At 35.2% G+C, this 21,696-nt stretch overlaps 2 protein-coding genes across 2 annotated transcripts; both read left to right on the top strand.

The window, feature by feature from the left end:
• The first annotated feature begins 3,298 nt into the window (after positions 1 to 3,298).
• Positions 3,299 to 5,000, top strand: LOC308705983 (liver-expressed antimicrobial peptide 2). Its single transcript, XM_081391328.1, has 3 exons — positions 3,299 to 3,438; positions 4,018 to 4,181; positions 4,265 to 5,000. The coding sequence occupies exons 1-3, from the start codon at positions 3,367 to 3,369 to the stop codon at positions 4,302 to 4,304; spliced, it is 276 nt and encodes a 91-aa protein (XP_081247454.1). The 5' UTR covers positions 3,299 to 3,366; the 3' UTR covers positions 4,305 to 5,000.
• A 1,228-nt stretch (positions 5,001 to 6,228) lies between these two features.
• On the top strand, positions 6,229 to 21,692 carry phka1b (phosphorylase kinase, alpha 1b (muscle); the record flags this gene model as incomplete). Its single annotated transcript, XM_081391475.1, has 29 exons — positions 6,229 to 6,388; positions 7,833 to 7,991; positions 8,268 to 8,315; positions 10,717 to 10,885; positions 11,373 to 11,455; positions 11,536 to 11,616; positions 11,746 to 11,844; positions 11,952 to 12,098; positions 13,042 to 13,095; positions 13,207 to 13,329; positions 13,414 to 13,509; positions 13,677 to 13,784; positions 14,815 to 14,893; positions 15,028 to 15,162; positions 15,510 to 15,619; positions 15,722 to 15,866; positions 16,717 to 16,795; positions 16,880 to 16,950; positions 18,224 to 18,385; positions 18,491 to 18,567; positions 19,352 to 19,497; positions 19,605 to 19,758; positions 19,848 to 19,927; positions 19,997 to 20,075; positions 20,151 to 20,280; positions 20,995 to 21,096; positions 21,180 to 21,295; positions 21,381 to 21,425; positions 21,513 to 21,692. Coding segments are annotated over exons 1-29 (3,135 nt in total), but the record flags the coding sequence as incomplete, so codon positions are not given.
• Positions 21,693 to 21,696: the final 4 nt, after the last annotated feature.

Here is a 21,696-nt window from a genome sequence, read left to right as displayed (position 1 = left end):
CAAAGTCCGCTCAAATAAGGTGACATTTCTCAGTAGTAATTTCTGTTTGCTGAGCTGGTATGTCATGCTGGCAACAATGGTAAAATGACCTGCTCTGATCACATGCTCTGGTAATAATAGCTTTGTACTATAGCTTTGGACTATATTTTGTTTTTGATAATTATTAAAAAAGTGGAAAAAAAATCTTAAATTGATTATGTTGATTGATTATTGAAAAATAATAATACATTAATATATTTGTTTAATATTATTTTAATATAGGGCTATTTTCTGTTCCTGCACTGTAATCATAGTTATTTATTTATATTTTTCATTATATTTTATTATGTGATATTGGTTTGAGACTGAGAGTGTTTTATTTAGTGGAGAACTTTGCAGCAGTATTTTTTCTTATTCTTTTTTTATTTTAAAAGTGTAAACAACTTGTAAAAAAAATTTAAACAACCTGCAGTTTAATGTTTGCATTTCTTTCCCTTACTGTACCGAAAATAAACCGAACCGTGACTTTAAAACCGAGGTACGTACCGAACCGTGATTTTTGTGTACCGTTACACCCCTAATATATATATATATAGACAAGAGCAGAGCCAGGGGGAGTTTAAAATAAATACATTAAAGATGGAGCATAACTGAATGGTTTTAGCAGCCTTCTAATTTTTTGAAGCATGGATGGATTTGATGTACTGTTCTGTCTCCTTACCAAAAGCAATAAAAGAAGGTTTAGAATGACTAAATTTGGCTTTGTGAATATGATATTTCCCTAAAGTGATCAATAGATTAATTAGGTATATTTCTTTCTGTTTTTTTTTTTTTTTTTTTTTTTTACTTTTATTATCATGGAAACCAAACAGTTCATCTTTCCACAACAAAGAAAAATCAGCAACAAGTTTAACAGTAATGTATCGGGACAGATCTTTCCAGAAAGTGATGGTGTAGGGTCTTAAAGTAAAGGTTAAAGGTGTCAGCATGGTCAAGTAGCAGAACTTTTGCCAAGCGTGTCAGAGGTCAGAGGCCTACCAAAGCACGTGCTATTGATTATAATTTTAACTGCAGTGTTATTTTATTTTACATTTAAAGTTAATATTTGATCAATGTTTTTTTTTTATTATAAATACTAATTGGCAACTTAATCATTACAAATGTGTAATTACAAATATATTTAAATGTTTGACATGCAAATGTCAATAGAAATAACATTAAAAGTAGCCTATATTCTAGTTTACCATACAATTCTTGTCATTACATTCAGCAGTACACTTTAATTGTATTTCAAAGACAATAAAGTAATTATGAAATAACATAAAAAGATGCAATTATGAGGCTTACTTGTGATTAAAAAGCAAAATAAAAAAACTCAAGTTTAGCTAATTGCATTTCATATAAATGTAAAGTGTATTACATGTATTCTTTAATATTGTAATAATTTTATTCTATAATAATATTATTCTATAACTGCTATAAATATGATTATAAAAAAAAACAAATTATAAAAACTTTAATTATGCTATAACTATAATTAATTTAATTGTGAATAATGTAATTAAAGGGACCCAAAATGAAAATCCTGCTATCATTTACTCACCCTCATGTCGTTCCAAACCTGTATGAGTTTCTTCTGTTGAACACAAAAGAAGATATTTTGAAGAATGTTGGTAACAAGACAGTTGACGGTACCCATTGACTTCCATAGTATTTTTTTCCTATATGGAAGTCAGTGTGTGCTGTCAACTGTCTTGTTACCAACATTCTTCAAAATATCTTCTTTTGTGTTCACCAGAAGAAAGAAACTCATACAGGTTTGGAACAAAATGAGGGTGAGTAAATGATGACAACATTTTCGTTTTTGGGTGAACTGTCGCTTTAAGTGTCTGGAAACTAGCCTAAATTAGGCCTACGGTATACAAAGTAGCCAATATTCTTTTAAAATATATAATATCCATAATATGTAGAATGTTTGTTGCTTTAAATGCAAATTGCAAAATGACACGAATAAGAATACATGGACAGACACGCACACAAACACAAACACACACACACAGGCGATCAATGAGTGGCTCAATGTTGCCCTCTATAGGTGAGACAGTGCAGACAAACTGAGGCGACCCACGCTTGCTCACGCATATATTTGTTACTACAATTACGTGTTACTGACCTAATGGACTGACCTAATGTGTTGTAATGAACCGCATGGACTTTGTTTTATTTCTCTAAACGGCATCAAGACTTTCTCTATAAAAACATGATTTCATAGTGTACTTTCACAAATAATTAATAGGCCACAGATTTTCAAAACACATTTTTTTTTAGAACTTTCCAGTTTGTGGTGATTGAATACACAGACCGACTGGATCACACTGTTCTGTCATTTGGAGCACAGTGTGACTGTGAACTTTCACCACTTAGTAAGTTAAGCAGGTCATTCATCATTATGCCATTATTGACAAATAATAGCCTATTAATAGACTATAATTTATATATATATATAATTTAATCAATTTAGAGTTACATTTAAAGTTTATATGAAATGTTTATTTTAGGTCCTGTTATTGATCATTGCGTAGCTCCATTTTAAATGGTCCTGTGGTGTGACAAATGAAAACTGCATAAAAAATGCATGCATAATAATTAATTACAAGACAAAGCAAAATAGGCAACTGTTGCAACTTTTTAATTTCGGTTGAATTATTCTGTCTGTGCAACGTTTCATATTCATACATTAATTAGGCCTATTAAATTAATTAGGCCTATATTTAAATTGAAATGACTGATGCAATGGCATGCAAGATTCTCAACAGGCCACACGTTATCTGAGTGAACTTGATGACCTATTGATTTAGAGAGATGGATGGGAACATACTTGTCTCTTGAAAAATGATGTTAAAGGTATAAAAAAGAGATAAGCAATCTTTTCTTTGTGTATTCTCCATTATGAAATAAGTTCCTATGCGAAAATCCCAATATGAGATCTGGTGCATGTAATTGTAATTTGTTGGATACAGTTTTTTTCCCTTTATTTAATTATTAAAACAATCTAATCATGATGTAAAAAGCATGCTACTGTAAATCTAAAAAAACACAAAAAAAAAACATTTAGGTCAGAATGTAATTTTTTTTACTCCCATCAATCCCAGCAGCTTCATGCCTAAGCTTATGTAAACGCTCAAATATGTGCTAAACACGTGATTTTATCTTGGCCATGCATGGCCTTTAGCATAGTAAGAGAGCAGAAGAGAAAGATAGACAGAGAGGGTGGGGTGGTAAGATCAATGTTGCAGGGTTATAAATACACATGGTCATTGCAAAGCTTAGGCAAATCTCCTGGACACACTGACATACAGTAGTTTTGAAGGGAAAAATACCACCAGAATGACTCTGCATCACTTTAACCTTGCAAAATTTGGATTTTGCACACTGATCTTGCTAGTGCTGATGTATCAGGTAGGTTTACACCTCTTTCCAACAACTTTTTTTCAAAGACAGGAAAAACATGATAACAGGTTGGCAGGCATGACATTATTATATAATTATAATGAAACAAGTAACACACTAACTAAACATTTAATTTTAGAAAGACAGCAATAGTATTTTCTTGTGTCAGCTAACAGCATTTATTAATCTAAGTACTTCAACACATGTTAACATTAGTTAATGCACTGTGAAATAACATGATCAATGAACAATTCTATTTTAATTAACATAAATGCTGTACAATATTGCTCATTATTAGCTATTGTCACTGTAAAAAAGTTGCTGCCTTAAATTTTAAGTACTATCAACTTGAATATTTAAGTCATTTCAACTTAAATTTGATTAAACTGACTTCTAAAAATCTTGTATCTTATAAAAAAAAGTATTTTGATGAGTTAAAGCAATGTAAAAACATGTCATAACTTATTGATCATATAATTTGATGTTAACAAATGAGGCCTTGTTGTAAACTGTTACCCTAGAATTGATCCGTTATTATATAATAAAATGTAAAAAGTTAAATTAAGTTATTATTATGTGAAATGTTAGGTATCCGCTGTGCCATTAGTGACTTCTGAGGTGCGATCAGATCTTCAGTCATCACATATACTGCACCGCAAGATTCGGATGTCCCCTTTGTGGCGAATCATGGGGTTCAAACCATACGGAGCTTACTGCCATGACAGCATAGAGTGCACTACAGGATTATGCAGGTACGTCACTGTTGCCGCCCATCTCCTTTTGTCAAGTCCTAAAACTGCTCTTTATGAAAACTGATTATATTTTCTATCCCCAGGAATGGTCATTGTTCTTTTAATGAGCCTGTTCATTCATAGCGGAGTGGAAGACTGAAAAATATTCATTTATGAGTCAACCTACATACTATTTTATGGCTATAGCATTTTGTGTGTGTGTGTAGGCTATGTAGCAAGCACTTTAACTTTTGAACAGTAGCCTGTGTAGCACAGTACTTACTGTGCAGAGCATGCGGAGAAGTCTGACTTGAAAAGTTACATTGGTTTTACTTTAGATGTTTTATGTTCAAGGCATTTAATAACCTTATTTAGTGGTCATTAACATATCGGGGCTTGTATTTGACTTGCCCCAAACTTTAATTCTACAAGCATTGTAATTAAAAGGCTGTATAGAGCATGTAGACCATTTTGAGAACAATATGTATAAAATGATTGTATTCATGTGATATTTGATATGAAGTACTGTATCTGAAAAGCTACGAGGGCATACAGAAGGCCTTAGTAGTGACCAGTAATATCGATCCTATAGGCACAGTGCCGGTAAGAGAACGTGCACAGTTGCACACATCTTTTTCAGGATGGTCTGAGTTCTCTGAAAACCCAGTTCTAATGACAAAGGCCCCTGAAGTTAGTGAGAGGAGTATTTGCACAAGAATGTACTGTAACAAACTGATGTCATTGTACTGTGAACGACCTCCACATGTACCCAGATTGCATGTCCTTTTCTGACATGAAAGAGCAAAGTTTATGTTTGTCAAATAAAACACTAAAAATAGACTACCTCTGTTTCTGCAACTTTTAGTTGACTCTTTTTTAACTATAATTGTGTACCTGTGATAGGCTATGTAATTGTGATATGTTCAAATCTGAGCTATATTTTTGAAGCAAGAATCATACAAAAAAACTTGACAACAAACAAACAAACAAAAACGTCCCTAAAATCAAACTTCATCAAATGTATTATTGTTTTTATAATTTACTCCATAAGCCCAGCAATATACAAATTTACTATCACTGATCAACAGCAGTTCAACAGCTCTTTTCCGTGTTACATCACCAGTAGGTGGCCTCAAGTGACTGTGTCTGTAATGAGTGAATCATTGAATCAACATTTGATTCGTTCAATCAAACCCATGGAACAAAACACAACTGTTTTGTGTTGCTCCGATACAAGCGATTGATTACGCTGATTGACTTGGAACTATTATCTTTGCTGGAGCAACAACACTGTAAAAAATGTCTAACCTCCCCAATTCAAAATTTTCTAGTGACTGGTCACATCTAAATTTTTCAATTGGGCCAAGTGAAATTCAGTAAATGATAAAATTACATTTACAGAATTTAACTTGGTCCAATTGAAAAAATTTGATGTGACCAGTCACTAGAAAATTTTGAGTTGGGGAGGTTATCATTTTTTTACAGTGAATAAACAAATGTGAAAGTGACAATATTCACTGTTAAAAAAATTATGATCAATAAGTTATGACAACATGTGTTTTTACATTGCTTTAACTCATCAAAATAAGTTTGATGGTTTTCAAGATTCAACTATTTTTTTGAAAAAGTCAGTTTAATGTAATTTAAGATGAAATGACTTAAACATCCAAGTTGATTGTACTTCATTTAAGACAGCATTTTTTTAAAAAACAATTTTAACCTTTTTATCTAAAAAGGTTCCTCACTATTAACTTGTTCTTTGTTGAACTATTGTATAAAATGAATATTGGTGTGAATGAATCAGCATGACTGAATAATTTCATAAACAACAACATGCTGTAGCTTACATCGTCTTCATATCAGTTGAAGCAACATTTGTGCTGCATTATAGCCTTATTTTTTTATATGTTTTAATTTGTATTATTGATTTGATCATATTTTAAAAAATGGATGAAAAACTGTGCCTGTAACTATAGGGTGCAGTTCAACACCAGTTACGCCATCTGATGTAACAGATACTACTGAACAACTCGTCCCTAGGGCTTGACATTTGCCTACCTCACATGTACGGTACTTGATACTTGACCACCGCCAGCTAAGACACATCTAGTCAGACTGGAGAGCAAAACTGCGTCTAGAAAGCAACTATTATGAGAAGTCGCAGTAATTCTGGAGTGAAACTCGACAACTATGCCAGAACGTTGCAACAGACAATCCTCTGTCACCAGGTGAGCTAAAAAACCTCTCACTTTCACTGATTCTTAGGGAGCAGCATGTGCTGTGTTGACTTATAAGGCAGCATAACAGCCCTTTACCCTTTCTAACAGCCACTTTAGAATACTATGCGATACTATGTTATGTTATGAGATTAACGTTAACTAAGATTACCGTAATAACTGCTGTAGAAGAATAGTTAATTGTTAGTTCTTGTTAACTTATGTGGTCAACTAATGGCAACAAATGAAATCGTATTGTAAAGTGTCACCATGTATTTAAATACACTTGTAATGAAGTTACAATTTTAGGTTACACTTTACTTTAAGGTGTCCTTGTTACAGTGTGATTATACATTTAATTACTGAGTAATATTAATTGACTACATGCACTTACTATAGGGTTAGGGTTAGGATTAGGTTTGCTTAGGGTTTGTTGCATGTAATTATGCATAATTTACAGTGATTACTACAGTAACTACATGTAATGTGTACCAGGACACTAAAATAAAGTGTTACCCGATATTGTATTTAACTTTAAATGTAATAGGCCTTTTGAATAACACACTACAGTTAAAATTATAATCAGGTACTTTACATGTACTTTAGTATGTGAGTTAGCACATTAAAATAAGTGTAGGCCTACTTCTTTAAAGCACGACACAATTATTTAAAATGTCCTTTGAGGTGAAACTTATATTTGTCATTATTACAAATAAAGTTAGGCCAACACTTTAGATTAGGGTCCAATTCTACTTTACCACTTTATTAACCACGAATTTTGCCTCAATAAACTCCTAATTAGGCCTACTGCTTATTAATAGTTAGTAGGTAGTTGTTAAGTTTAGGTATTTGGTAGGATTAAGGTTTGTAGAATATGGTCATGCAGAATAAGGCATTAATATTGTGCTTTATTAGTACTAATAAACAGCCAATACCCTAGTAATATGCATGCTAATAAGCAACTATAATAGTGAGAATTGGACCCTAAACTAAATTGTTACCCAAAGTGCACTTTTTAAAGTGTACTTAGTGTGTGAAGACACATAGGCATGAAATTGCACTCTTTAAGTACACTAAAGTTAACTTTTATTTCAGTAATACTATATTATATGCAAGTACAGTTTTTTTTTTAAATATACTTTTAAGATATACTACAAGTGCACATTCAATAATTAATTTAAGCACACTTCTTTTTCACAAGAAAGTTGAATTTGGGTTATTGAGCATTTAAGAATATTGCATGGAATGAATCATACACGTTTAAGGCAACAGGATTGTGCTAAAGTAAAAATTCTCAAGAAAGAGAACACTTTAAAACACAAATGTAGAATTTAAAGTGTCCCATGCTTTAAATGTTACAGGCCAGGTCAATGGTGACACTTTATATCACATAAATATAATTTATTCTAGTTCGATAGACCCTCAGGTCAATGACATATATATGATTATTTTGCAGGATCCGGTGACAGGGTTACTCCCAGGAGATGAGAAGTTACCTCATGCCTGGGTTAGAGACAATGTGTACTGCATCCTGTCTGTGTGGGCTCTGAGTCTGGCCTATAGGAAGAATGCAGACAGAGATGAAGACAAAGCCAAAGCCTATGAACTGGAGCAGGTTGGTTCATGCATACATAGTGAGTTGAGATACAAGCAAAACTATACAATTTTGTCAAAGGGCACCAAAGACCATGTCTGCACATATCCCAGACATTTAATATTTTCTGCTCATTAGTGTTTGTGTCTGGGAGACCATGTAAAATGCCAGAGGGCAAATCATTTGGCTCATGTTTCTTTCATGGTCATAGCAGATGGAGAGGATAAGGTCACGGTCAAGGCTCACTGCTCTCTTTCTCTCTCTCTCTTTTTCTCTGTCTTTTCTCATTCTGTATAGAGTGTGGTCAAACTCATGCGAGGATTACTGCAGTGTATGATAAGACAGGTATGGATGAACAACATTCTTATTCCATTATAGGCAAATCAATATTTCAAGATCCGTTACAAATCCTACTCATTTTGGGCAGTAAATCTGAAGCATACTGTGTGTAGTTAATGTTTTGCAGTAAAAATTAAGTCACAATTGTGGTGACCATTTCAAATAATTTTCTCATTGCAAATGCAATTGCTTTGCAGGAGAACATACACTACTGTTCAAAAGTTTGGCATCAGTAAAAAGTATCAGTAAGAAGTCTCTTATGCTCACCAAGGCTGATAAAAAATAGATACAAAATTATTATTTATGATTTATTAGATAAAAAAATAAAATAAATTCAGGGTTCTGTGATAAAACAAAGTTAGGAAAAACAGCATTTATTTGAAATAGATTTTTTTTTTAAACATTATAAATGTAATTTTGGATCAATTTAATTTGTCCATGTTAAATAAAAATATGAATTTATTTCATTCAAAAAACAAACAAACATTTAACTCTGAACAGTTTTGTCTAATAAATACCATTTCTTTCTGACCTGAATCACAGTCTCCACTCCTCACCACAATGACATCCCTATTGCCATTTTAAGACATTACTTAATTACTCTGAGGCAGTGAATTTTCTCTGAGTGTATTGAACCCATTAAGGTTTAGAGTGCATTAGTGCTTAGTGATTGTACACAAGACTGTCTTGAAATCTTGGCATAACTTGTTTATTGTCTCCACAACTCTCATTTTTACTGGCTTATTGACAAAGAAGTGTATGTTTGTGTTTCTTTATAGAAAAAAGAATATCACAAATATATTTAAGCTACATTCACATTTAAAAAAAAAAGAATCATACCAAACAGGTTAATATACACACTATTGATGATATTAAGTATTGCGGGCTCCATATTATTGAAATCATGTGACACTTTACTAGTGCTATGTGAAGCATGGTACAAACTAGAAGTGCCACTCGTGTCTGGTGTCACGTGTGGGTGCTATCAACATCGCAAGACGAAGCCAAAGGAGATATCTCAAATAACTGTTTTTATTCACAAATATTTAGGAAACTACAGTCAAATGAAGGAGAAATAGCAAAACCACGTACCATAGACAACACCGAACCAAGGACTGAATGAGCACTAAATACAGAGAGGAACTAATGAGAAAAATAAATGGACAACAGGTAAACTGAATTATTAATCAAGGCAACACACTAGATCTGTGTTGAGGCCGCATTCGAATGCAGATTGCGTCACCGCGGTGCGACGAAGGCTGTCCCAATTTGATGGCTGCTTCAAATGTGTCCTCCAAATGCGTCCTTCCTGTCCCGTGAAATGTTCAAATGTTGACTTGACATATCTGCAATTATATATAGTTTATACTCTTTATAATATACAGAAATGGACCATGGTGAACGTATTTAGACAGTTTGTGATCCCTGTTTTGTTTTCAGACAGTTTAATATAATTTAACAACGCTCGGTCTGACCGTTGCCGTCTACAGAGAATAAAAAAGAGAAAATATCCAGTGAGCCACAATTCTTGGGTGAAAATGCCTTGTTGATGTCAGAGGAGAATGGCCAGAATCGTTTGATCTGATAGAAAGGCAACAGTAACTCAAATAATCACTCGTAGCTGCAGGCTACAATTTGCACGGGCTCAATAAAATTAGACAATAAAAGATTGGAAAACCGTTGCCTGGTCTGATGAGTCTTGATTTCTGCGGGCGACATTCAGATGGTAGGGTCAGAATTTAGAGTGAAAAACATCAAAGCATGGATCCATCCTGCCTTGTATTAATGGTTCAGGCTGGTGGTGGTGTGTAATGGTGTGCGGGATATATTCTTAGCACACTTTGGGCCCTTTAGTACCAATTGCACAATGTTTAAACGCCACAGCCTACCTGAGAATTGTTGATGACCATGTCGATCCCTTTATGATCACAGTGTATCTTCCTCTGATGGCTACTTCTAGCAGGATAATGCGCCATATCACAAAACTCAAATCATCTCAAACTGGTTTCTTGTACATGAGTTCACTTAACTCAAATGGCCTCTACAGTCACCAGATCTCAATCCAATAGAGCACCTTTGGAGATTCCAACAGGAGATTCACATCATGGACGTGCAGCCGAGAAATCTGCAGCAACTGCGTGATGCTATCATGTCAATATGGACCAAAATCTCTGAGGAACGTTTCTAGCACCTTGTTGAATCTATGCCATGAAGAATTAGGGCAGTTCTGAGCCTATCATGCGTCATCATTACACTGAACAAGAATTACACACTTGCATTCACATGCATGTCACATGGTTTGCAGTTATGTTCAAGGAGAATGCTGGATGTTTACCGGACTTGTGTTGTCACAAGGCAAAAAAGAGACTTTTTGTACAGTAACTCTGAGCCTGTATTCAACTTTCAGCTTGATAAGGTGGAGAAGTTCAAGTACAGCAAAAGCACCAAAGATTGCCTTCATGCCAAGTACCATACAGGAACGTGTGCCACTGTAGTTGGTGATCAGGAATGGGGTCATCTACAGGTGGATGCTACCTCCATCTTCCTGCTCTTCCTGGCCCAAATGACAGCATCAGGTTTAATTTAACTTATCACATTTAAAGGAACACGCCGACTTTTTGGGACTTTAGCTTATTCACCGTATCCCACTCCGCAGAAGTAGCTGTGCTTCGCCTTCTGAGAATATAGTTACTAGTATGTAAACGGTTAAAAGATGGCTGTGTCTATGTGACCTTGTTATTAGTACACGCTGTGACTATACAAATCACAACAATGTAAATAGGAAAATGTTGCCATTATTTTGTCACTTATTGGGAGCAGTATGCTAGCTGGAGCCATTTACCTCCAGTCTTTGTGCTAAGCTAGGCTAGCGGTGGGTGCGTTACGGCACGCACAGAGATGAAAAGGGTATGTATGGACTTATCTAACTCTGGGGGATACGGTGAATAAGCTAAAGTCCCAAAAAGTCGGCGTGTTCCTTTAAAGTGTTTGCAGCATGCATGTGTCTAAATCTTTTGCTTGTGTGAAACAGCAGACTAGATTTTCACCACTTTTTATTTGCAGGGCTAAATATTATTTATACACGTGATGAGGTTGATGTCGTCCAGAATCTGATCTTTTACATTGAATCTGCGTATAAATTAGCGGTAAGCACCTTAATGCTGCTCTGATATGGAAAGGTTTCACATTTTTTTCCATGGGTGTTAAGACTGGAAATGATCCTCAGGATTTTGGAATGTGGGAACGAGGAGACAAGACGAATAAAGGGATCCCCGAGATAAACGTCAGCTCTATCGGAATGGCAAAGGTGAAATATTTAGAATTTTAGTGATAAATTGCATAATCAGTTAAGAATTGGTTTCACATGTCAAACAAGTGTCAAATAATGATCTCCTCGTGATAAAATAACATGACCTCTTGCTTCATGTTTATTCAGGCAGCTTTGGAGGCCTTGGATGGGTTGAACCTTTTCGGTGCCAAGGGTGGCCCAGAGTCTGTCGTACATGCTTTAGCTGATGACATTCAGCACTGCCAAGTAATAAACTAATTTATGATGTCACACATGAGGGGACAGCGTCCATATTATTCAGAGCTTTCAAGCCTCGTGAAAGTAACAGTCTCTTTTTGGATCCTTTACTGTAGTCTATTCTCAGCTCCATGCTGCCGAGGGCCTCAACATCCAAAGAGGTGGACGCTGGGGTTCTGTCCATCATCTCTTATCCAGCATTTGCAGTTGAGGACATTGACATTGTTAATATCACCAAAGAAGAAATCATTTCAAAACTTCAGGTGAATATGGATATCAATAATTACTGCAATCATTTAGTTGACTTTACCCTTGACGTGTTTCAGGTACCAGGCATTTTAATGTATTTTTTGTGTGTTTTAGTGTTTTCTACATGATTTAAATTAATCGTTTAAGACAACTAACACTTTGCTCTACATGACATGAAATGAAGCACCTAATCCCGGACATTTAAATTTAAAACAGTGTAAATAAATTTTAAAAACTATTGATACAATTAAAGAAATTTAAGAAATCAATAAATAGTGATATTTGAAGCTCAATCAAGATATTTACATAATAATAATTAAACAAATAAAAAATACATTAAATACATAAATTGTGACCCTGGACCACAAAACCAGCCACATGGGTAAATTTTCTGAAATTGAGATTTATACATCATATAAGAGCTGAATAAATAAGCTTTCCATTGATGTATGGTTTGTTATAGGACAATATTTGGCTGAGATTTGACTATTTGAAAATCTGGAATCTGAGGGTGCAAAAAAAATCGAAACATTGAGAAAATCGCTTTTAAAGTTGTCCATTTATGTTCGCGATTGTGCTGCATTCACTCACAAATTTTGTATATATTTACGGTTGGAAATTTACAAAATATCTTCATGGAACATGATCTTTACTTAATATCCTAATGATTTTTGGCATAAAAGAAAAATCGATAATTTTTACCCATACAATGTATTGTTGGCTATTGCCACAAATAAACCCATGCGACTTGTGACTGGTTTTGTGATCCAGGGTCACAATTATAGATCTATGATTTGTTATTATTTTTTTATTGATTAAATTAAGTATTGCTTTTTATTTTATTTTATTTTATTAATTTAATAAACTGAATAAAAACATGCAAATTGTTGCTTTTTTAAAGTTTCGTCACACACCTAATTGTACATTCTTTATTTACTCCTGTACTGTCTCATATAGGGCAGATATGGATGCTGTCGCTTTCTTAGAGATGGACACAAAACACCCCGAGAGGTAAAACCGTGCTTGAACAATTTGTCAGACATAATATGTCACATCTATGTGTGTGGTTGTCTTTTGTATGGTTATTTGGAGCTTATTCCAACACAATCATTCTTTTCTAAGGACCCGAATCGATTGTATTACGAGTCATCTGAGCTGAAGCTCTTTGAGAACATAGAGTGTGAATGGCCGCTGTTCTGGACATACCTTATCCTGGATGGCATTTTTATCAACAGCCCAGAACAGGTACAGACAATTTACTATAGTCAATAAATACCTGACTATTCTTCAGAAAACAATGTTCTTTTTGCTTGTTCCTCTCTTATTTAGGTTCAGGAGTACAGAGAGGCTTTAGATGGCATCCTCATCAGAGGGAAGAATGGATTACGATTGGTTCCTGAGCTTTATAGTGTTCCTCCGGATAAGGTACAATCTGGACATATTTAGTTATTTTTCTCTCAACACTAAAGCACTGGATTTTGTACTGTTATGAAATACCTAAAGCCAGATTCCTGGTTCAGTGATTCTTTGTGGGTTATTCCAGAGGAAAATGGACTTTCCTTTTTTCTTTTGGTATGTGTCATTTCAACTAGGTTGATGAAGAGTATGCTAATCCCCACACAGTGGAGAGAGTGCCAGTAGGCAAGTGTCCACTGAAATGGGGCCAGTCTCTGTACATATTGGGTAACCTGCTGGCAGAGGTACAGTAAATTCCATAAAAATCGCTCTATATGGTAATGCTGACTGCAATGTTTCTCAATCGGTTCCTGGAGGCCCCCTGCACTTTGTCTCCCTTATGAAACACACCTGTTTCAACTCATTGATCCTATACTCATTTCATTAATACAGTACAATTCAATTATAAAAATAAAATTTAACAATAAATTAAGATAACATAAAATAAAAAAATAATTTAATATGTAATATATTTAATATTTATGTGTTTAAAAGTAAACCGTAAACCGTTTAAAAGTAATTATATTACACTGTTTTTACTATTTTTTAATTAAATAAGTCAGACAAAGATTATGCGGAGAGTTCTCTGCTTGAAAGACCCACAACTGGCAGATCAACATGCTACTTCTTTTCTCTCCATTATGGTAGGCAATTAAATTAAACGAAATGTTGAGGATGTGACAAGGTGATTGACAGGCCAGTTTACGGTGACAGGATGCGTGTAACTATGCGACAGAGCGATAGTATAAACCAAAACTTCTCTACTCTTGTGCTACACACTCAGAAGTGTGTGCTTTTTCTTAAAAAAAAAGAGGGTACATACTAGCGAATTGAGATGGAGCGTGTAGGACTGAAGCGCCAAGGCGTAGCCGCAGGCTCGCGGGAGGTGGAGATGATGTATTGTTAAATTATTTATTTTATATAAATTATTAATGTTAAATCATATATAAGGGTATCTAGATAAATCATAAAATCCATCATACTCAAAACCCATATATTATTGATAAATGACTGTTCCAGTGGTTTAGCTTCAGTAATGGAGGTATTGTGGCATTATTGTTTGTTATTGATTTTTTTTAGGTTGCTTTGCATGAAAGTGTTTGCTAAATAAATAAATAAAAATTGTAATTGTTAATGAATGTTGAGTAATGTTGCACTGAAATATATGTACAGTATGGATCATCCATTCTGTGGGCTGTGGAGCTATTGAGAAACACATATTATGATCATGTATGTTCCTGTATATGTGAAATAATGTTGTTTTTGACTTTATAGGGTTTTTTAGCACCTGGAGAAATTGATCCTCTCAATAGACGCCTCTCCACTGTTCCCAAGCCTGATGTTGTTGTTCAAGGTAAGACCTACAATGTTTGACAGTAGCTAAATCTGGGTTAATCAATTTAGAAAACTGTTTGACTTAGAATCTATTACATAAATATTCCATCTCACCATATTTACACTGGCTGTTCTCCATTCGTGTGTTTTCAGTGTCTATCCTGGCAGAAAGCGACGAGATTAAACAGCTCCTGCAGAGCCATGGCATTGACTCAGAAACCCTGGAGGACGTTCATCCAATCCGAGTTCAGCCCTCCAGAGTCCTCAGTCACATCTATGCCAGACTAGGTGAACTCAGGGTGGAAGGAATCGTTAACACAAAAATAAAAATCTTTTACTCACTTGTATGTCTTTCCAAACGTCTGTGAAAGACAGTGAATGGTGACCACAGAAAGATTTTCAGTTAACAATGACTTAATTTTCAGTCTTTTCCTCACACAAAGTTTTCGAATGGCTTCAGAAGACTTGAAATATAATGCACAAATAGAATGGACTACTTTTCTGATGCTTATGGGGCTTTTTTGGTCCCTGACCGAATTCATTATATGAAAGTGATGCAATGACATAATAAACAGAACTTTTGAACAAATTATTCCTTTAAGCGAGAGATACAAAATACAGGATTTTTTTTTCAGGGCGTAACCAAAGGCTGGGAATAACTGGGCGGCCATACCGGCGAATTGGTGTGCTTGGAACATCAAAATTCTACATTATTCGCGACACCATCTTTACCTTCGCACCTCAAGTACGTCAGCATGTGAATTCAAATTTGCTGTTGGTATCTATTTGAATATTTAGTATCCACTATCCGGTAATTTGTTGGTTTTGGCCCTGATCGAATGTGCAGTTTGTAGACCATCATGAGTTCTATCTAGCCCTGGACAATCACATGATTGTGGAGATGCTCCGTATCGACCTTTCCTACCTCTGTTCTCGTTGGAGGATGACCGGCCGACCCACAGTAACGTTCCCAATTTCACACGGCATGCTCAGTGAGTGAAAAAATACTTAAAAATACTTAAAAATACTTAGTTCACCCAAAAATTCGGTCATTAATTACTCACCCTCATGTCGTTCCAAACCCGTAAGACTTTAGTTCACCTTCGGAACACAGATGAAGATCTTTTTTAATGAAATCTGAGAGCTTTCTGTCCCTCCATTGACAGCTATGCGACTACCACTTTGACGCTTCACAAAGTTAATAAAGAGATTGTAAGACTAATCCATGTGAATCGAGTGGTTTAGTTAAAATTTTCTGATGAGACACGATCACTTTATATGCTGAACAGATTTAATTTAGGCTTTTATTCACATATAAACATTCATCAGCGCATCAGTAATGATAAACTTAAGTTCAAGCTTGCTTGATGTGCAAGAACCAATGAGGTTCATTCTTGTGTTACGCACATTTAAGCTTCAACAAGAAACAATGAGGTTTATTGTGGCGCGTCAAGCAAGTAAGGTTCAGCTTCTGTTTATGTTCGCTGATGAATGTTTATATGTGAATGAAAGCCTAAATTATATCTGTTCATCATAAGCGATTGAGTCTCTTTGGACTAAACTGCTTGATAAATATGGATTAGTTTTACAAGCTCTTTATGAACTTTTTGAAGCGTCAAAGTGGTAGTTGCATTGACTGTCAATGGAGGGACAGAAATCTCTTAGATTTCGTTAAAAATATCTTCATTTGTGTTCCGAAGACGAACGAAAGTCTTATGGGTTTGGGTGAGTAAATAATGACATAATTTTCATTTTTGGGTGAACCAACCCTTTAATATGCAGACTAACTTAATAAGCAGCTTTCTTATTCTGAACAACTCATTTAGTTTTTGTCCTTCCCAGCTGATGACCACAAACACATTGATCCTGTTGTATTGGCAACCTTGAAAAAACTACAGGACGGTTACTTTGGAGGAGCAAGGTAACGTATTTAAAGAGGACAGCACATTTAATATTTGTTACATACCTGAAGCAGGCTGAAATCAAAGCAGTTTTACATTTCAAGGGTTAAGACTGGGAAGCTTTCTGCTTTTCTTGACACCTCCTGTTGTGCCCATCTTACATTTATGGACTGTGGTGAGTGAGCCACCAGCTATCAGCACGCCAACTTTTCTCTTAAAAAAAGACTAAAACCAAAGAGATAATTCATCCAAAAATAACATACTGTATGTTTTTGTCCATACAATAAAAGTCAGTTGGGTACATTGTAGCCGCTAACTTTCAAAATATACATATAAATATTTTGTTTTGTGTTCCACGGAAGAAAGAAAGTCATATAGGTTTGGAATGACATGAGGGTGAATCATTTTTGGGTGAACTATCCCTTGTAAAAAGAAGTGTGCTTAATTGTATTGAATGTGCATTTGTAGTAAACTGTACTTCAAATCTTTAAAGTATATTTAAAAAACTGAAAAATTCCTGAAATAAAAGGCCACTTAAGTGTACTTAAAAAGAGTGCACTTTCATGACTATGTTTCTTAACACGCTTAAGTACACTTTTAAAAAGTGTGCACTTTGTAATAATGTCAAATAAAAGTTGTACTTTAAGGTACATTTAAGGTACTTTTTTGTTCTAATTTTGAAGTGTTGTCTTACTAAAGCACATATAAATGACTTAATACTTGTAAAGTACTTGTACTGAAGTCTTAAATGGGTAAAAAAACATGCTGAAGTTCAGCTGATTGTATTTAATATAAATTTAAACTATAAAAAATTGCAATTTAAATTAACGTGTCAAAAAATATTACATTCTCTTCACTCTTAAATATATTCTCTTAAAGTATATTATTTCCATAATAAGTACTTAAAAGTATGCTAAAGTGTAAGTTACTTATTCAGAAAGCATTTTTTTGCCATGTTGTTGTCATGTTGTTTCTTTGCCACTCTTTGCATGTGCAATCCCTGTGCTAATGTATCCCAATACATTTAGTTGAAGTCTCATTTATTAAAACAAATGTTCCACTACTCTGCTAAAGACTTGATTTAATTACTTTCTTCTTATTGTATTGGATTTTTTTATTCATAAGTGAAAGATTACTGACAAACATTCTTGTTTTGAAGGTTTAAGTCAGCTGCCTGGTGTTTGTTGGCTGTTGACTTGCAGTTTTTTTCCTTTTCTGCATGACAGTTTATGTTGAAATGTGTGGCCTGTGGTTGAAAGTCACTCTGTAAGGCAGTTTGCCTGCATGGTTGGATGGAGGCTTGAGAGGCACTTTTGTGATAGAGCGCCAGCGGTAACTGCTCTGACAGTTTTATATATTGACACATGTGGTGAAATACATCTCAAAAGTGACAGAAGAAGTGCTCAACCCTGATGCTTTTATTTAATTGTGCGAGTGTGTGTGTGCAGAGGTGGATGACCTGGCTGTGTATCTGGACCAGTTACTGGCGGTTCCTCAGGAAAGTCCTATTAGTGCCACTAAAGGAGGCCTCAACCGCTTCAGGGCAGCAGCCAAAAAGACACTGGAAATGGTGTCTCTGGTGCACAAAGCCAGAGAGCTCAATATACACAGTGAGTTGAATTGGGCTTTTTAGACATTCATTTTGATGTTGTTTAACAGCTGCCTTAACAAATGCTCAGTTATAACTCATAAATTTAATTTTGACCTTTCTGCAGATGTGCACATGTACCTTCCAACTAAACTTTTCCGTTCTCCAGCACCAAACCTTAGTTTGATGGATAACAAAGGAAAGGTAGACAACACAAAATTACTGGCTTTCACTGTGAACATTTAAGTTATAATTAGAATAATCATTTGGCTGTCTCTGCTCTCTATAAAAATATGCTTGATTTTTTTGCCAGAAGTAAAAAAATCATTCATTTCTACATGAAGAAACTGTTTTTAGTGATAATGTGAAACCTTTCAACAATGTGTTTAGAGGTTGTTAAGTGATTGCATATTGTTTCTGTGATTGCAACTTTAAATTTAAAGGGATAGTTCACCCAAAAATGAAAATGTTGTCATTACTTATTCACCCTCAAGTTCTTCCAAACCTGTATGAGTTTCTTTCTTCTCCTGAACACAAAAGAAGATATTATGAAGGATATGGGTAACCAAACAGTTGATGAACCCCACTGACTTTCATAGTATAGGACAAAAAATACTATGGAATTAAATGGCTTCTGCCAACTGTTTGGCATATTCTCCAAAAATATCTTCTTTTGGGTTCAGGAGAAGAAAGAAACTCATACAAGTTTGAAAAAAGGGTGAGTAAGTAATGACACAATTAGAATTTTTGGGTGAACTATCCTTTGAAGTAAACAGCTAGGTACCTTTGCCTTTATTCAGTTTTACTTCAAAATGCAGTCTGTAATATTGTGATTAATTTCAGTGAGATTAATAGATCTGAAGAATTTATTTTCTGAATAATATCTATATAGAAAAAAAAATTATGGAAATATTGCGTTCTGGAACTGTTAAAAATGGGCTCTGTTCTCATCTCACAATGAGCTGTCACGACTTTTTTCCACGCAAAGATATCTGAGACACAGGCCCCTCATTCGTTGAACCTGCCCAGAGATATCAAAGGCGGGATTGACTACACAGCCCTAGTGCAGATGCTGAAACAAAGTCGGAACTTGCAGGATCAGGCTGACATTCTCTACATACTCTTCACAGACAAGTCAGTATCGACAAAACTATGTGACGAGTTTTATTAGATCTGTGTCCTAGGAAAGAGCTGTACTGTTGTTGAGGAGGTTTTAAATGTTTTGGGATTTCTGTTGTAAGGGGAATGGATTGGGACACCCAGCTACATGGGAAAGGTTGGACGGTAAGACGACTACTGAGTGATTTGTATGAAAAGGCAGGAAACCTGAAACACTGGGGCCTCATCCGGATGATCTGCGGGATGCTACGCAAGAAAGTAGAAGAGCTCGATGCTGTGAGTATTATAATGGTTCCCTGTGACTGTATGTAAATTTAACAACATTTTCTCAGAATGTAGTTATTGAATATGTTTTCCATTAACAGGCGTGCTCAGATTTGCTAATTCATCAGAAACATTTAACAGTTGGCCTTCCTCCCGAACCAAGAGAGAAAACTATTTCAGCGTGAGTACACACAAATAATGTTCACATTCTCATTTACCTGTTCATACTACGATCTCTGTCTCCGTATAGTCCTATGCCTCCAGACAAGCTGGCGAGGCTGATCGATGAGGCGAGCGAGAACAACCTCACCATCGCCATTCTCACTCAGGTTAGAGCTGAAGGTCAGATCCACTTCTCAACCTTGTATATAAATTCCACTGACACTCGTTTACGCTCCTGGCAGGAGATAATGGTGTTTCTGGGTATGATCATTCGAACACAGCCGAAAATCTTCAGTGAAATGTTCCGCCTCCGCATTGGCCTCATTCTTCAGGTCATGGTCACTGAGCTCGCCCAGTCCCTCAGCTGTTCAGGTATCTCAGATCCTGTTCCATTAAACATGCATTTTTGTTTATTCGTTTTTTATTTATTATTTATTACAATAAACTATAAAAATAATGTGATTAAAAGAAGCCAGTTTTAGGCTTAATGTACAGTGATATGGAAATAAAACAATATATTGATTTCGAAAGGCTCTTTTTATAATTTCCATTATGGAAGTAAAATAATGATAAATGTATTTGAAACAAAAAAGCATGTTGAATTGCATTAACTGAAAAACAAATCCATTGCAGTAGCATTTATTTTTCGATTAGTGCAATTCAACAAGCTTTTTTGTTTCAAATACATTTATCATTATTTTCATTATCATTACGAGTCATTATTTTACTTCCATAGTCCATTCGCTTACAATGTCTTTGTGTTAATTTGGAGGATTTCTCAACAAATATTCATATACACTACCATCTATGTCCCTTAAACTCATCTAGGCTGCACTTTAAATGCAGTAAAACAGTAATATTGTGAAATATTATTGCAATATAAAATAATGTTTTCTATTTAACCCGCTATTTACTAATGCTCTCATGAGAGTTAGTTTACACATCTGGTGCAATGTTACTAATTGTCAACAGAATGTTCAAAGGGGACCATCAAAATAAAATTACCCAATTTTTTAATCAATTGACAACCCTAGTAGATATTATTTTAGTCCAAGCCAAAAGAAACATATCAGTTTTTTTTTTTAGGTGAGGAGGCTACAGAGAATTTGATGAATATGAGCCCATCTGAGATGAAGAACCTGCTGCTTCACATTCTCAGTGGCAAAGAGTTTGGAGTTCAAAAAAGTGGTAAATATTCATCCATTGTCAGCATCATACTTCACTCATTTGGTCTGTGAATTTGTATTTAATGAGTTATATTTTTGTGGCAGTGCGCTCAACAGGAAATGTGGTCAGCTCTGCAGTCAGTATCCACGACGACAGCAAATCCAGCTCCACCAAAACTGAACTGAAAGTTGCAAGTAAACAGGGTTCTGATATCAAACTGGTGAGAAAATGCTTGGATTTAGGATGGTTTTGCGTCTCAATCTAATTGGAGTAGATTAACACCAGCCACTTTCTGAGTCCTTTAGGCTGTGTCAGTCCATTCGCTGGATATTGCAAACATTGAATCAGGTGTAAGTAGATCAGAGGCAAACATGCCATAACTTCTTTTCAAAGTTTGAGCTATGTCTGCAAGTATAATTAATCTGATTGTCTTCCAGAGATACAGACTTCCATCCATTGAGTCATTTCAGGGATCATTAGGAGCCACGTTGGTGCGTGACAGCAGACATGGCCAGTGGCTTCGGCGCAGACGTCTAGATGGAGCTCTCAATAGAGTCCCTGTTGGATTCTATCAGAACGTCTGGAAGATTCTGCAGAAGGTGAGTAGGACACATCACAATG

Source organism: Scardinius erythrophthalmus (genome assembly GCF_964197995.2).
Source record: "Scardinius erythrophthalmus genome assembly, chromosome: 17".
Classification (NCBI taxonomy): domain Eukaryota; kingdom Metazoa; phylum Chordata; class Actinopteri; order Cypriniformes; family Leuciscidae; genus Scardinius; species Scardinius erythrophthalmus.
This window is presented reverse-complemented; position numbering and strand designations above follow the sequence as displayed.

What these genes read in the sequence shown, in the direction of transcription:
- LOC308705983 (XM_081391328.1), top strand. Translation starts at nt 3,367, where the DNA reads ATGACTCTGCATCACTTTAACCTTGCAAAATTTGGATTTTGCACACTG. An exon ending in TGCTAGTGCTGATGTATCAG is followed by an intron (nt 3,439 to 4,017) that starts GTAGGTTTACAC and finishes GTGAAATGTTAG; the next exon opens with GTATCCGCTGTGCCATTAGT. An exon ending in TGCACTACAGGATTATGCAG is followed by an intron (nt 4,182 to 4,264) that starts GTACGTCACTGT and finishes TTCTATCCCCAG; the next exon opens with GAATGGTCATTGTTCTTTTA.